At 35.3% G+C, this 16,658-nt stretch overlaps 2 protein-coding genes across 4 annotated transcripts in view; both read left to right on the forward strand.

The window, feature by feature from the left end:
* Window positions 1-15,065, forward strand: part of LOC115234712 (protein bric-a-brac 2-like) — a 54,619-nt gene extending 39,554 nt beyond the window's left edge. For all 3 annotated transcript variants that reach the window (XM_029806005.1, XM_029806006.1, XM_029806004.1), the window contains exons 4-9: window positions 9,446-9,724; window positions 10,306-10,432; window positions 11,030-11,182; window positions 11,935-12,276; window positions 12,556-13,006; window positions 13,318-15,065. In XM_029806005.1, the coding sequence (XP_029661865.1) occupies window positions 9,446-9,724; window positions 10,306-10,432; window positions 11,030-11,182; window positions 11,935-12,276; window positions 12,556-13,006; window positions 13,318-13,522 (1,557 nt within the window). In that variant the 3' untranslated portion in view covers window positions 13,523-15,065. The remainder of the gene's footprint in view (window positions 1-9,445; window positions 9,725-10,305; window positions 10,433-11,029; window positions 11,183-11,934; window positions 12,277-12,555; window positions 13,007-13,317) is intronic.
* Window positions 15,066-16,044: 979 nt separating this feature from the next.
* Window positions 16,045-16,658, forward strand: part of LOC115234717 (histidine triad nucleotide-binding protein 3-like) — a 1,618-nt gene continuing 1,004 nt past the window's right edge. The window contains exons 1-2 of the mRNA XM_029806011.1: window positions 16,045-16,272; window positions 16,511-16,628. Coding sequence (XP_029661871.1) covers window positions 16,198-16,272; window positions 16,511-16,628 — 193 coding nt within the window. The 5' untranslated portion in view covers window positions 16,045-16,197. The remainder of the gene's footprint in view (window positions 16,273-16,510; window positions 16,629-16,658) is intronic.

Raw genomic sequence — 16,658 nt, forward strand, 5'->3', positions numbered from 1 at the left:
CTGTATCTAGCACCGACAAAAACCGCACAAAACTGCAAACTGTTGTCACACTTGATACGCGCGATTTTTAGTCGCGAGTGGACGCATAGCTGTCGGACCGGTTTTACCAACGTCGGTTAGGTTAACGCTAACCGTGCTTGATTCAATCTTCTTCTTTGTCTATATCGCAGCCAATGCAGTAATCTATAAAAAGATGAGACGTGAATTAAATTATAATTAAAGTTAAACGATACTCGCGTAATCTGCGTGTCAGCAATGGTTTGATCTTGTAAGCTGTCATTTAAGCTTTGTATTCTATTTTTAGCTGAACATTTTTACATAAACACATTCTAGTCATGTTTTTAAAAGAGAAAGACAGAGTATAGGAAGCCGAGCAAGAAAGATTTCCTATGTAGAAACTTTAATTAATATGCAGATTATATGAGGGATTCTTGGATCGCCAGTATATTTATGGTCAATAAAAAAAAAAGATAAAATGAAATAGTTAGCTATAGTTATTTCATTTAATTTTGAGATTTCTGCTTTGACAACAATTTGTATCTTTCGCGAACTAATAAATTTAGTGGATTCGCATGTTTCGATATAAATTTTCAATATTTCGAGATTGAAACAATATTATGGAAAGTTTGATAACATCCGGCATATTGACACTATTGTGGAACATTGGATGAGAAATGTTAAAAGACTGTCGATGTAAATTATTGATGACACGATACACAAAATACCTTTTATATATCGACGGTATTGCAAATTATGTATAGATATATTAAAAATTTTTTAATGGCTAAACTAATCTTCTGTCAATGTTTGTAAGCATGTGTACATAAATGCAAAAATTTTTTTAATGGGATATCGAGAGAAACAGCTCTTTGTACCATATATATATATGTACATATGGTTATATGTTTTATGTTTGATTTGTTTCTATCGAAAGCACATTGGACATAATTATTTCGCGCGCCAATATTATTGTATTAAATGTTGAAGTTACTAAAATAGATGAACATTATATAACAAGATGGACTTATTGGTTTATCGCTGCATTATCAAATGTTGTCATGATGTTATGATGAGCGTATTATTTCGTGAAATAGTGTCGTTGCATAAAACGACACGCGAAGTACTGACGACACGTGTTGTCGATGTATCTTAAGCTGCTTACACACTGGTCCGGTTTGCTAACTCACGAGCAAATTTACTCATCGAGCTGCTTCGCGACTCTCCTAATTCTACAGTTTATTTTTACTTGTCAAATTGGAATATTGCTCGCTACCAAGTCACATTGAAAATTCAAATGACAAAAATTTTTTACTCTATGAAAAATGCAATAGAGACGTTTATTATTATTTTTTTTTCTTATTTTGACAAATTGAATAAATTGTGTGGAAGTATACATTTTTTAATATAAGATTTAAATAAACACGTTATGTCAAAATAATCAATTTTGCGTGAAATAAATCACGCTTTCCGAGAGAAAAATCATGTGCTCTGTTTTATACAAGATAATATAATCAATATGTCAAGTAAAAATTATAATTGTCAGTTGCTTTCTTAATGCGAGAATGAAAAGAATCGTATCTTTGTTCAATATAACAGTGTAGCTGTGTGTATACAAGAAGGCAATCGACGAAGAGCAAGCAATTCGACGCCAAAAATGCGCGATCGACGGAAAATAGCATGTTGTTTGCTGGCGCGATCATGAATCTACAATGTTCGGAGCACCTGACTGAGGCGCACGCTCGTAAAAGGATTCGGAGATCGTCTCTCTTCTGGGGAAGGCTAACGTGTCGAGGGTGATTCGCTCTTACGAGAGCCCTTTAAACTATCTACGAAGCCATGCCGTTCCCATTATCGGGCTCCTTCGCTCCACGTTCGTAAATACCCGATTGCGCCAAAGTTTAGCCGAACCGCGAATAGCTGTATTTTTATTTATCAATATCTGAGTCGGAGACACGAAAGGATAACCCGTCCCCAAATTTAAGAGAAATATAACTCTGTTGGTGTTTTAAATTTAATTATATAACTAAGCCAGATGTTAAAGTACTTCGAAAAATTCTGAAAATTAAAACTAATTTTTTTTTCTTTTCTAAATGGAGACATAATTTTTTTCCCTTATGAATTTTTTTATCTTTTATAAATCTTAAGATTTTCCATGCACTTGTCACACGTACATAATACATTGACGTAACGTATTTTAAAGAATGCATAATTTGACTATTAATATTTTCTGTTCGAGCTTTAACGCTAGATACAGTTTTGGGAATTTTTTCAGAAATATTTCTGCAACGAGAGTTATAATACAATTAATTAATAACGAGAGTTATAATACAATTAATTAATGCATATTACATGAAATTGTGTAACGTAATATTTTCTATCAGATGACTACAGAAAGATCGATATTACTGATCTCAAAATATCTGCTGATTTCAAAAGCATAATGTCAATGCCAAAAGTTTATTGTGAACAGAGAACATGAATACTTTAATAGTCAAGCTATATCGCTAAATGTATAAATAATATCGCGCCGATGTATTATATATTTATGCCATGTGCATAGAAAATCTTAAGATATTCAAGTGACATTAAAGTTGAAATATTGATGCCAAAAAGCTCAATATTAAGAACAAAATAAATATTTTAGTAGCTACATATTATTTTAATATTTATATCCATCATATGCGAAGTATTTCAAGATATTTCTGATATCAAAGGTGAAATATGACAAGAAGATTCGATATCGACAATATCTTTATATATCAATATCTTCATTATTTATTACTTCACTTTATTACCCAAGTATCGTTCGTATTGCTAGATATGTCGCGTCAAGAGAAATCTCCAGATATCGGTCTCTACCTTAATATCAAAGGTGAAATATTTTGACATCGACAACATTCAATCGATGACAAAATATTAATGTTTTGACACCATTTAAATATTTGGTGCAACATCCGCTCCCCTGGATGCACCGCGAAAGTCCGCGGAAACACATCCGCGGCTAGTTGTATTCTTACGTTTACTCGAGGACGAGCACGTGGTGCAGCCAGGGTCGCGCTCTCATTCAGAAAGGAGGTTATGTAGCAGAGCAGAGAAATGAGAGAGGAGAGAAAGACACATATACAGAGAAACAGAAAGAGAAGGTTATACTCGTGACGCCCGTTACATTATCAATTCCGTTATGGCGCTGTATTCGTAATAGTGGAGACGACCCTACGACCGTCTTCGGGGATTCCCCCTCACGCCTCGTCTTCTCCTCTCCTCTCACCGGCGTACTTTCACCTACTCTCTTTCTTGTTCCTTCATCTCTATTTCTCTTCTTCCTTTTCTCTCTCTCTCTCTCTCTCTCTCTCTCTCTCTCTCTCCATTCGTTCTACCCTTGTTTTTCTCCCTTCCACCACGCGTGTTCTCTTTCCTCTCTTTTTCTTTTCTCTCTTTCGAGAGGCGGCTTTCTATATAAAGCACTTTACTTTCCCTTAGCACGCTCTCTTGGCGAACCACCCCCTCCTTCCACCGCCCTTCTGTTACTCCCTCCTCCCGCCCCTTCCGCGTTCTTCTTCCCATTTCCGTGAAACCTTTTCCACGAAGGTCGATCTTTTTTGCGGATTTACACCTGTTGGACCTCGCTCGCGCGTTTCAATCGCTCTTTTATTTTTCTCTTAGAATAGAAACGCCGCCCGTTTTGCTTGTCAGTCGTGAGGATCTTTCGGATTCTGCCGATAGATTTCTTGCGCGTAAGCACACAATTCTTTTCGCGTGTCTTTTTCGATGTTCCGACACTTCAGTGAATCATTTATCGACACGAGAATGAAAAGTTCGGTTTAAACGACAAGCAAATTTATCGAGGCAAAGAAATTCTAAAGCGAATAACTAATTGTAAAGCGAATATGATTTCTCGAACGATGATAATTTTAATAATTTTCTATTAAAATTATTGGAATACTAGTTTTAAGATCGTTTAATGTCCAACAAAGTTAAGAGCTAATAAGCTTTAATTGTATACATTGTACCATTACAATATCTTACGGATTTAAATAGACTTATAAAAGAAATAAAGTATTGTTTATATTTATACTTTTAGAAGCAGAATTTTTAAATCTTTTTTCAGAAGAAAATATGCGATAATATCTTCTGTCATAAAATCATAATTTATAGTATAATTCTATAAATTATAAGTATTTAAAGAATTCACAAATTAGTCTACAAACAAATTAAAAATATTTAAAATTGATATACTTGTTTATTCTTTTCTATAAAGTCTAATAAAACTTTGACGCGCGGATGTCGCTAAATAATTTTACATACTCCTCGTATTATACCTCGTAAAATGATGATTTTTCCGCAACCTGCGATTTTCAAAAAAATTAATTGCCGATTGAGAGCGCCCTTTCGACGCGGCTCGAAAGAAAACGCAGGTACGGAGGCACACACGTAACCGGAAGTGGAGTTGCCGATACTCTATTAATTTCAAATCAATTTTTGAAAAAATTTTTTTGGTCATGATGAATTATGTAGCATTAAATGATCATTATGTAAGATTTTAAGATTTAATTATTCATCGATGATTTTTAACTTTATTCAAAAATAGCATATTTTTTAACTACACTTAATTGAATATAAACATAATGATTTAAAGATACTTTTTCATTTGAATAAGCTTAACATTTACTTAATCGCTTTTTGTGAATTTCGAGCAAAAGCTTTTTTAAATGTTTAATCACAGAATTATATAGTCAAATTTACACGAGTGTAGATTTAAATTGTATAAAGAAATGAGTGTAAAGTGTTAAAATGAATTGTATAAAGAAGTTAAAGAGTGATCTCTCTTTTTTCATTTCTCTTTTTCTATTATTATTCATCATTATGAATCTTCTTGCTTTTATTTTGTCGCTTACAAATGATAATTTTTAAAAGATATAACAAGGAATGGCGTTAAAATATGAAAGTAATAATATCTGAATATTTATTAACTGTGCGAAACATTTATGTATGTAGGCCGTTACATTATTAAAATGTCTTTTTATTGTTATTATATTAAGTTACATTATATATATCAGTAAACCGTAAAAAGTAAAAATTGACACAACAGTTCGTATTGTTATAAATCCATTAAAATTGTGGCGCGTGATGAAGTATTGTATGATACTTGACGATTTTGTCCCAATTACAAGCAGCTCGAGTCAACATTAACGAATGCAGTGTTAAAACAATCAATATGTACGAAATTGTAACATCATGCATTGCGTTATTAAGTGTCCTTCAATTGCAAGGCGAAAGCGGTTGTAGCATTGGAAGAATAATGACGGAGACCGCTTCTACAACTGCTTTTGTCCAAAAGTTTTTTTTTTTTTTCAAACTCGGAAATATATAAATTACTGGAGCATACTTCTTTTCAATGTTAAATTAATATTAAGTTTAAATTTTAGATATTGACATTCTTTATCAAGTTTTGTAATTAATATCAACGATATTAAACTGCAAAATATGTAACCGGAAGGCAATGGAAAAAATAGGAAATATTGTTTCAAACATAAACCTTCTTTCTTTCTTTCTCTTTTTCGCAAAACTTACAAATCAATATCGAGTTTCTCTCTCTCTCTCACATCCGTGTTTATACAATATTTATTTAAATGAATAATGCAGAGCATTATACACAAATATATGATAATCATATATTTAATGTATGATAATTAGAAATACAAATGAAAGATAGAGAATATTTTTTCGCATCAATTTCCCTCGCATAATCAAGAATGACAATACATATATATAAAGGTCCTAATGTGTGCATCCATGCTCATAGATAAAGAATGTCGCATTTTGTGCTAAGTGTGCACATTTCGGACCCACTGAGGCGCGATTCTCCTTGCCAAAAGCCGCGCCGTTCTCGTCGTCATCGTCGTCATCGAGGACGGCCGCCCCGTTCGTCCTGACGGAGACGCTCGATTATCGCGTACCCCGCGCGACCCGACTAGCGCCATCAAACTCCCGAGCCGCCGAGATCGAAGATCCGCGGACGTTTTGGGGAGGCCGTGCAAACGCCCGGCCGTAACGAGCCGGCGAAGGGGCGAAGGCGCGAGACAGACGGAACGAGAGAAAGAGAGACAGACGGGCATGTACGCGTGTGGCAACGCTTGGAAGTCATTGGTGTCGATGCTGTCGCGAACACCGAGGAAAAGGGGAGAGAGCGAGAGAGAGAGAGAGAGAGAGAGAGAGAGAATGTGTGTGTGTATGCGTGTCGGGGGTTGGAGGTGGTCGATACGGCCCTCGGGCCACGACAGCCGCGTCGGAGGCCTCCCCATTCTTCCTGCAGGCGTTTTTGCCTCCGCCACGTTTCAACCCTCTCCACAACTCCCCTCCTTCCGTCCCTCTTACGCTGTACCTCTATATCTCTCTTCTTTTTTCTCTCGAATTTTTCTCCTTTCTTCTCTTTCTTTCCCTTGCTATCCGTCTCATCCCTTGCCCCCCCCCTCTCTTTCTCTCTCTCTCTCTCTCTCTCTCTCTCTCTAGATTCTCGTACTTCCTTCCTCTGTCTCTCTTCTCAGTCCATCACTCTCTTTCTCCTTGTCACACACTCTCTCAATCCATCCAGACCGATCCGCCATCTCTCCCCTCTGTTCACCATCCACGCAACGCGTTCCAGTCGCTACCGACACCCCTCAGTGCAACCTATCTACCTCTGTCCCCCGGTCCTCTTTCTCCTTCCATCCCTTTTCTCTCCCTCCTCTACGGTGCCACTCTCACGCCGCCGGCAACCGCGCAGACCCCGCCTAATCGTGCCACCCCCGGTTTGATTAAAGAACAGAGAGGCTCGGCTTCGGCGCGAGAGGGTCGCTGCCATTAGTTCTTCTTTCTCCCTCTCTCCTGTTTCCCTCGCTATGCCTCTCTTTGTCGCTCATCGCTTCACTCGTATCATCGTTCCTCTTCTCTTCGCGCTTTGGTCATTGTTCGTAAGGTTTTTCCGAGCCAAGATCCTTAATACATGTTGACCACGTGGACGTCCCGAGAAGCCACGCGACTTGACGGCTTTGCCACGCGGAGGTGGCGTCCATCATCCTCCTTCCCTTCGTGACCTTACTTCTTGTTTTCGTTCATTCGTCTCTTAAACTTCTCTCCTCTTCCTTCTCGCGCTAGGATTTCAAGGTTACTTCACGAGAACGTATATCGCGAATTTGTCACGAGTCTTCATAAGTTTTTATATGTTATATATACATTTATTTAAAATATAAGATACATGTCATTTTTAATATGCTTTATCATGAACTTGATATATTCGAATCTGGTTTACGCTTTATAGAATAAAAAAACTTTTATTTTGTTAAAAGCTATTTCTAATTTTATATATTAAAAATGTTTTGTGTGTCAAAAAAGTTATCTTTAAAATTTAAACAATATTAATCATGAATTTTTCGTGAAAGCTAAATTATTAATATCATAATGTTTTTGACAAATATTTTTGTCTCTCTTTATTCTAATTTTACAATAACATTTAATCAAATATATCCAGACAACTTCAAATTCCGGATTCTGAATCTACGGAAATACTTGTTTCTTATTTTTACTTAGTTCACGAATTTCAAGTTCGGGTGAAAACTGAAAGAGGACAAATGTGTTATAATAGTTTTGTGCGACGCGAATTCCGTCATATTAAGAAGCCGAAGTCGAAAAACGAAAGCTGCGTGTCGTCGAAATACTCGGCTGGATCTCGCCGGCGTTGATTTTCAGGAGCGACAGTTCGTAGATGGACGGACGATACTCGACGTCGCCTCCTCCGCCGTCGACGTGAAATTGCACCGCCGCCGGGCGGAACGAGATGCCGGGAACGACGAGTTCGCGCGAGAAATATGCAAATCCAATCGGACCGGACCCGCGTGGTCCTTCGTCCGCCTCTCGCAAAGCGGTTTACCGAAATGAGTATTTTTCTATTTCGCCCCGGCGCCCTGATCCCCGAACGCGACCTTTCCGCATGCGTTTCCCCGCACGGCCGATCCGATTATCCGATCGTGATAATTAATGAATTAATCACTCGCTCGCGACGGACTAATTAAACGTATGCACAGCTTTATCCACGTAGCAATATCTTGCTTCAAACGGAACCGACAACTCTTAAAACTCTATGGTAATTTATAATTTATAACAGGATGTCTATTTCCTGGAAAATCTGGAATTCTCAAGGATTTCTTTTGTACCTGGAAAAATCAGGGAATTCTCGTGGAATTTTATTGGGACTCGGGAAATTTTTTTGAAAATTCATTCTCTTTGATTTAATTTTTTTATATCATAAACAATCGGCAAGCCAAGCGAATCATGTGTTCAAAATATAAATAGAGGATTTCTTTTGTACCTGGAAAAATCATGGAATTCGTATGGAATTTTATTGGGACTCTGGGAATTTTTTTAAAAACTCTCTTTGTTTATTTTGCTCTCATATTGTAAACAGTCGGCAAGCCAAGTGAATTATGTATTTCAAATATATTACAAATGTAGATCTATTTTTGTTTATATATTCAATATCTTAACAAAACATTGAATAAGCAGTACATCTCTTTATTGTAATTTTTAATGATAAAAAAAGAAAATTATATGCAAGTGAAAAAAGCTTATTTTCCAACAGTTATTTAAGTTTTTTTTTAATACGTTTCAATATATTTTTTAAGTTTTTTTTTTTTCAATACGAATCTAACACTTGAAATTTAAGAAGCTCTGTGTTTTTCGTTCGTAACTTTTTTTCTGAGTGAAAAACATTAGAAAACGCATACAATAAAAAAATTTATTTTAGAAAGTTGCACTATAAAAAATTATTAAAATATTTTCTTTACCTGGAATTTTTTGAACAAAAATATCTAAGAGATCATGGAATTTTCAGGGAATAATCAAAATTAAATATGTATAAAAATATTGTTATAGCATATATTTTAAAGGCTAAGAATATATATTGAATATGATGTTAGGGATTATAGATTTTTCTAATCAAGTACGTTTTTAAAAATAGCATCGGATATATATACTGTGTACTTTGTTAGTTAAAACGATGACTTATATAGCGATCCAATACGAATCTAACACTTGAAATTTAAGAAGCTCTGTGTTTTTCGTTCGTAACTTTTTTTCTGAGTGAAAAACATTAGAAAACGCATACAATAAAAAAATTTATTTTAGAAAGTTGCACTATAAAAAATTATTAAAATATTTTCTTTACCTGGAATTTTTTGAACAAAAATATCTAAGAGATCATGGAATTTTCAGGGAATAATCAAAATTAAATATGTATAAAAATATTGTTATAGCATATATTTTAAAGGCTAAGAATATATATTGAATATGATGTTAGGGATTATAGATTTTTCTAATCAAGTACGTTTTTAAAAATAGCATCGGATATATATACTGTGTACTTTGTTAGTTAAAACGATGACTTATATAGCGATCCTTGTTTTCTCTACAGTCGCTTTTGAAGACGGCCGACCAGCTGAAGATCAAGGGCCTGTGCGAGGTGCCGGAGAACAGGGACGGTCCGCCACCCGTGAGCCTCAGCTCGCCGCCGAGGGAATCCGGCACCCCGAGATTGAACTACACGAAGCTGAAGAAGCATCATCAACGGTACAAGCGACCCAGAATCGAACGGCCCACGTTCGAGCCGCGCGCTACCGATCCAAGACATTACGAGCGCTACAAAGAGGAAGAGGCGATTACAATCAACGATTATAGCCGCGATAATAAAGAGGTAAGCTTGCCAATTTGAATGAGGACTCTAACTGGATCATTAGAATGATATTTGATTATCAAAACCTAATTCAAACTTATAGATGTTTTATAAAGTATCAGAATGAAGACTCTCTTTATATTTGCATTTGTATAGTTTTTTTCTTTATGATATAATATATAAGAACGTAAGAAAAAGAAAGGGGAGGACAATAAAAAATTTAAAGATTAAAAAAATATTCATATTCATTTAATTCTTAATCGAGTTTCTTAAAAAGAATGTAGTAAAAATATAATAAGTATAGTTAAATTATCCTTGTGTTTTAAGAAAAGAAAAAAATCTAAAAAATGTAAAAAACTCCCAAATAACGTTTCAAGATTTAACACAATATGCAATATCGTTTATATCACGGAGATCGAAGCTAGTCAAAATATAGGTACGTTATCCAAATTTAACTGCAGTAACGGCGAATTTATCGCTTGTAACGCGTTGAGAAAGATGAAATGAGGAAAGTGTACAAACGCAATAGCTGTCCCGTGCCGGCGAGCGGTTTGATCTCTCTCGTCAGGGTCGACGCTAAATTTGTACCGGATATTCCGCAGAACCATCGGGATTGGCAAGCCGAAGATGAAGAGTGCACGGAGACAGCAACAGCAGCAGTAGCACTGGAAACTTGCCAACGTAATAACAACAACAACAACGGTAACGGCGCGAGTAACAACAACAACGGTAAGTCAATCAATCGAGATCTTCGCCCCACACCTGGCCTTTTAGTATTTGCAGGAGTTTATTCTCTCTTCTGGTTTTTATTTCTCGTGAGAGACAAGAATTTTCTCATTAAATCGATTTACTATTTCGATAAAAATCACACGCTAATTAATCTCCCGCTTATGATTTCTAAATCTCGTGGATTAGAATGATAGTAAAATATAATACTTTTAATCTAAATTTTCTGAATAAAGTCTTTGTTCACGCGTGCGCTCACACGTGATTGAAAAACATCTGTAAACATAATTTGGTTAACTTTATCTGCTACCTAGAAAATCTTTTATCGTGTTTTGCATATTTCCGGTGCAAATATAAATTGCATTTTATACATGTTAGCGTGTTTTGCTCTCTTCCATTTATAAAATACAGAATATAATACTTTTAGGAGTTTTTCAAACATTGCGCTTTCCACTATATGCTTTATAGATAAAGCAGCTCTCATGACCAGATTTGAAAAAAAAAACTTGCGCCATGATTATTCCGAAGGATGCTAGGTGTGGGGCGATTTACCATTTTCAGAATCGATCAGAACAGGCCCTTTTCACGTCGAATAAAAAGGTGACATGTTCTGTCACACAGGGCTAGGTCACTATGGCCACCATCCTGATCCCGGGGAAGTCGATTTACCCCCCGAAACCCAACCCACTCCACCCAGCGCCACCTTGGTCGGCACTACCATCACCCATCTAAGGGATCCGGATCATCATACAGGTATAAAACTTTATGCTTCTTGAACTACTCGGTTCTCGACAATGATCAACGTCACAGTCTTATATGACGCGGAAAGCGAAGTAAAACGGAGGCATCCCCAACGTGATCGAATTAATATATTTTCTTGGCAATTTTTATTAATGAACAATATGCAACGAATTTCCTCGCATTTTCAGAATTCTCTTGAGCCTACCTGATGTAGAAAGCGTATTTCATTTTTATGAATTTTAACTTGATGACAAACTATCTAATTTCAATAATACATCTATCATATATCTCTGAGATCTTCTTTCACTGCATGATAAAAGTTCCTCATTTATTTTATATTTCGATCCATATTTCGATCCGTAATTTTTGATCCATTCAATACGGTTACTTACATACATTTTCACTCGCCGATCGGACGTGAGGGTGCGGTGTGGAATAAAACACTACCGGACTGAAAGTGCAGCAGAGTCATTAGGCGGACAGGGAATCAAAATAATTGGCCTAATCACGCTTAACTAGTCGCGATTAGATTTGCATTGCTCGGTTCGTAGCAACAGCCCACGCAACCTTATTTAGCGTTCTTCCGCGTCCAGTTTTGCCTTCGACAGCGCTCGCTTATCGATTCTCAGGTACCATGAAGACCTTTCCGCATAGCTTTCACGCGAATACCTCAACAAAGATATAGACCGGCGAAAGTTAACAATGTCGGACTTTTTCTATGCCAACGGTATGTAATATGTCCCTATTCCGTGACTTGTTTGTAGAGATTCAGAACTGCGACAGCGAGATCAAGATCAAGTTCGAGACGTTGCACACGATGGACTCCTCGGACACGATCGACATAGACAGCCACATGTCAGATCGGGCTAGCGTGAGCTCGAAAAATGCCGCCGACAGCGACAACATGATGATGATAACCCCAGAGCTGCTTGGACTGATGCCGTCGGGAAGCTCCGGCCAGTCGGACTCAGGCGACAACAATTCGAGGGGGCATTCTGGACAGTCCAGCTCGCATCATCACGGTTCGAAGTCGTGGACGCAGGAGGACATGGACGCGGCTCTAGATGCATTGAGGAATCATAATATGAGTCTGACAAAAGCATCGGGTGAGATTTTTCTCTTTAAAATGATATTTAAATCTATCTATTCTGAGTAGGTTAATTAAAGCTCTTTTGTTTGTATTATGAATAAGATTAATTTGTAGTAGGGAGAATAAATTATTGATCCTGTGCGTCGATATAGATTTACATGTAATAATTCTTAAAATATCAAGGAATTAAGAATTGTCTGTGGATAAATATTCAATTCGTATAACACATAATTTATAATGTTTGTAACGTTTTACATAAGATAATGAAATGAGTAAATTCATATTAATGTTTTAGCAACGTTCAATATTCCCTCGACGACTCTGTGGCAACGAGCGCATCGACTGGGCATCGACACGCCCAAGAAGGATGGTCCCACGAAATCCTGGAGCGACGAAAGCTTAAACAACGCTTTAGAAGCTTTACGTACTGGCACTATTTCGGCTAATAAAGCGTCCAAGGCATTCGGCATACCTTCTAGCACATTGTATAAGATCGCGAGGAGGGAAGGCATCAGGCTGGCTGCACCGTTCAATGCAAGTCCCACGACGTGGACGCCCGCCGATCTGGATCGCGCTTTGGAAGCGATAAGATCTGGCCAAACGTCCGTTCAGAGAGCGTCGACAGAATTCGGCATACCCACGGGGACATTGTATGGAAGATGTAAGCGGGAAGGAATCGAACTTAGCAGGAGCAATCCCACGCCATGGAGCGAAGATGCTATGACTGAAGCTCTCGAGGCTGTCAGGTTAGAAATGTTTCTCTTATTTTGCTATAACGTTTATTTACGTTTAACAAAAATCAGATTAAAAAAATCATAAAAATAGATTGATGTATTATAGAGAGGGATTTGATTTAATAAATTTAGTAATCAGATTATATATAAATAAATAAAATTATTTGCAAAAGTGAAGTTTTTTATAATATTTCGTAGTCTTATCGGACATAATGGACCTGAATCTTCCGCATAATGCTATATAATATAAATTTCCAATGCAATTTGATCCGGATATGAAAATGATTACATTACAAATGTTGCTCCTGAATTCGCGATTTCAGATTAGGGCACATGAGCATCAATCAAGCAGCGATCCATTACAATCTGCCGTATTCGTCATTGTACGGGCGTTTCAAGAGAGGCAAATACGAAGAACCCGTCGTCGGCGACATTTCGCAGGATGGCAGCAGTCCACACTTTCATCAGAGTCCCAATCAGAATCACTCGTCCGCCCTTCCAGATCAAATGCCTTATCCGGGCAGCTGAAACTTACCTCTTTACTAGAGTATTAAGTTAGCTTAAGCTCCGAACTTTTCGATTCGTCGCTGCAGCTCCTCAAATTCTTTAACAAACACGCGAAGGAAGAAATTCCAAGAGATTAGAAACCGATCGGGGAGAATGCCATTATAAAAACACATATTATAATAGCAGAGGGTAAGATTTACCCGCAGTATTAAAGGCGGATCGCCGTAAGCGAGCATTATGTACATTGTATGATTTTTATGTTGGAACAAAAGAAAAAATTTAGGTTATACTGTAATAATTTATAAGAATTATTTATAAAGAGAACATACTGTACAGAGACCGGGGGATACCGCTCCCCAACGAAAACTACTTTTAGCACCTAAGTCAGTTAACGATGAGACGATGGATGAGAATACATATTATGACGGACGACAGTATCCTGTTAATTGAAATCACGTCGTAACAGATAGGTAACATCGTTCGTTTAATTATTATTATGTTGCAATTAATCCATTATAGGATTTATAGCAACGACATCCGAAGATGCTTTCGAGACTCGAATCTGTATCTTCGTAAGATAACACTGAATTATCTCTCATTCATGGTTCTCGGATCGAAGAGAATTGTTTGCATTATGATTTCGCATAACGAGGATTCTTCGTGAACATATGTCGATACAGAGAGAGAATGTATACATATAGTTTAGTGCTATCAACACAAAAATTTACATAATGACGAAAATGGCGTTATAATATGTGCGAATGGCTAAAATAAGGTGATAAAAGCATAAAATTTATTGCAATTTAAAGGATATTATTTTATTGTTTCTCGATGTTTTGTTTTTCTTTATTTTATACGAAATTTGCAAGCATGTTCTGTTTATCTCCGTTGTGTCAAATTATATATTTTTTAATCAATTTCAAACTAAAATAGCTTACGACTGTTGGCTGTTCTAATATCTCTATTTCGATAATAACTTACATGTGCGCTAATATTTTAAATGTTATATTCCGCGTAATAGACTGATAATGAGTAGAATCTTTATTGATTTTTTATTTAAGTTTTTTATTTTATTGTTAAAGACACAAAAAGCATTTTTTTAAGAAAGAAGTTTTTCCATGAAATGGAAAAACAGTAAGTATTTATGAGTAGGTACAGCTTTCACCGGTTTCTTAGAAAAATTTAAGATTCCCTCTCAGCTCAACTGCCACTTGTATAAATATGTTACACACATTAATTTATCATGCTCACACTTATTATATTACATAAAAGTATACATATAGATATATGCTACTTATATAAATATATATATATATATATATATATATATGTACAGTTTATATATATTTTAAATTAAAAAGTAATGCAATCAAAGATATGCGTATAATATTGTATAATATAAGTCTCTAATACTTTATTCCTTTATTTCCCCTTTTAGTTTCTATATTTGATAAGACAATTCTGTAAAAATCTCAAAAATGAAGATTTTATGCGCAACAACTAATAAACAGAGCACATTTGATTATTATAGAAATAAAAATATATAAAGTTTGCTCAAAATTATATTTATTATAAATAAAAATTGGAATATCTCATGAAATTTTATCTTTATATATTATAAAGTAAATGTATTTTAGAATTTATTCAATTACAAAAAAGTATATGTGCATATTCATTCCTAAAATGTTTTGTTTCAAATAGATATTTCCATTGTGTACCTTTTGGATAAGACCACCTCACAATACATTTGTCTTTAAGTTTAGTTGAGAAACAAGGATGTTTAGATGGCATATAACAAGCGTTCTGAATATGTATAGGATTCTCAAAGTATCCATGCTGATGGTTCATAAATTTTATAATACGATTTTCAGTGAATTGGTTTAAGCAGACGAAGTCCCACATTTGAAGGTGTTGAGTCATCTCGCTCAAGCCCATTCCATTAGCGCATGCCCATATCATCGATATATCCATTATCTATAAATAAAGAAATTTGCAGATCTCATTTCGTTTCACTAAATAAAGATCGATCTCAAGTTCGACACCCATAAAAATATATTTTAAAATATTGAGATCTAAAAATTATAAAATTTTGCTGTTTATATTATTATTATTACTTTTATTAGATTGTTGAGCTATTTTTAGCATTTTTAGCTTTTTTCAAGCGTCGCCACTTAATCTTTTCGGTCTCATCTAGAATATCCGAATTATTTTCCGATAGTTATCGTATTTTAATTAATTATTAATCGTATTTTAATTAATTATTAATAGATTTCAGACTTCATATATATTCGAAGTTTTATATTCGCATTTTCCATATATCGTATCTTTCTAGAATATTTTAAGAATTATATTACAAACAGAAAGAATAGAAAGATTCTCACTTGCGGTATTACTTGTTCGTTATATAATTTTAACATTTTATTTAATAAATATAATATATATTAAATTATAATTACACAGCCGAATCTCTCTATTTTAAAGTCGTCGGGAAGATCGAATTCTCTCCCCGCATTTTTAAAATCATCTCTCAATTCTCATTCTTATAGCACATGCGCAGAATTTATTCTCATCTCGACTAGTCATCTGTGAACATGGCGTAGAGGTTGGAAAAGTGTTTTTAATAATTTACATTTGCTTTCAAAAAGTGAATAGTATAACACCTTACATATATCATTAATTATTTAGCACAAATTTCAATGGCCGAACAAGAGACTAATTGTATTTTCTGTAAAATTATTAGAAATGAAGAACCTAGTGAAAAGATTTACGAGGTATGTACAAATAGTTAACCTTTAACGCATTTTTGACAGCTAGAAAAAGAAAGCTTTTGAAATGTCAAATAAAGCAGGTTTAAATTTGATTTAATGGCTCTCTTTATAGATATTGTTTCATAAAAACAGAAATATACATACATTTGTACATTTAATATATTATATGTAATACTTCTTTTTATATTTTAGTTGGATATGTATGGAAATAACATACCTTTGTGGTTTTTTATTGTTGTAGGATGATGACATCACATGTATTAAAGATATCAACCCAGCATCAACACATCATTATTTAATATTACCAAATAAACATGTATGCAATGCAAAAACACTTAAACCTGAAGATTCTGATCTTTGTGAGTATTATAGATTTATATATATATATA

Source organism: Formica exsecta, unplaced genomic scaffold, assembly GCF_003651465.1.
Source record: "Formica exsecta isolate Colony F162 unplaced genomic scaffold, ASM365146v1 scaffold201, whole genome shotgun sequence".
In the NCBI taxonomy this organism is placed as follows: Eukaryota; Metazoa; Arthropoda; class Insecta; order Hymenoptera; family Formicidae; genus Formica; species Formica exsecta.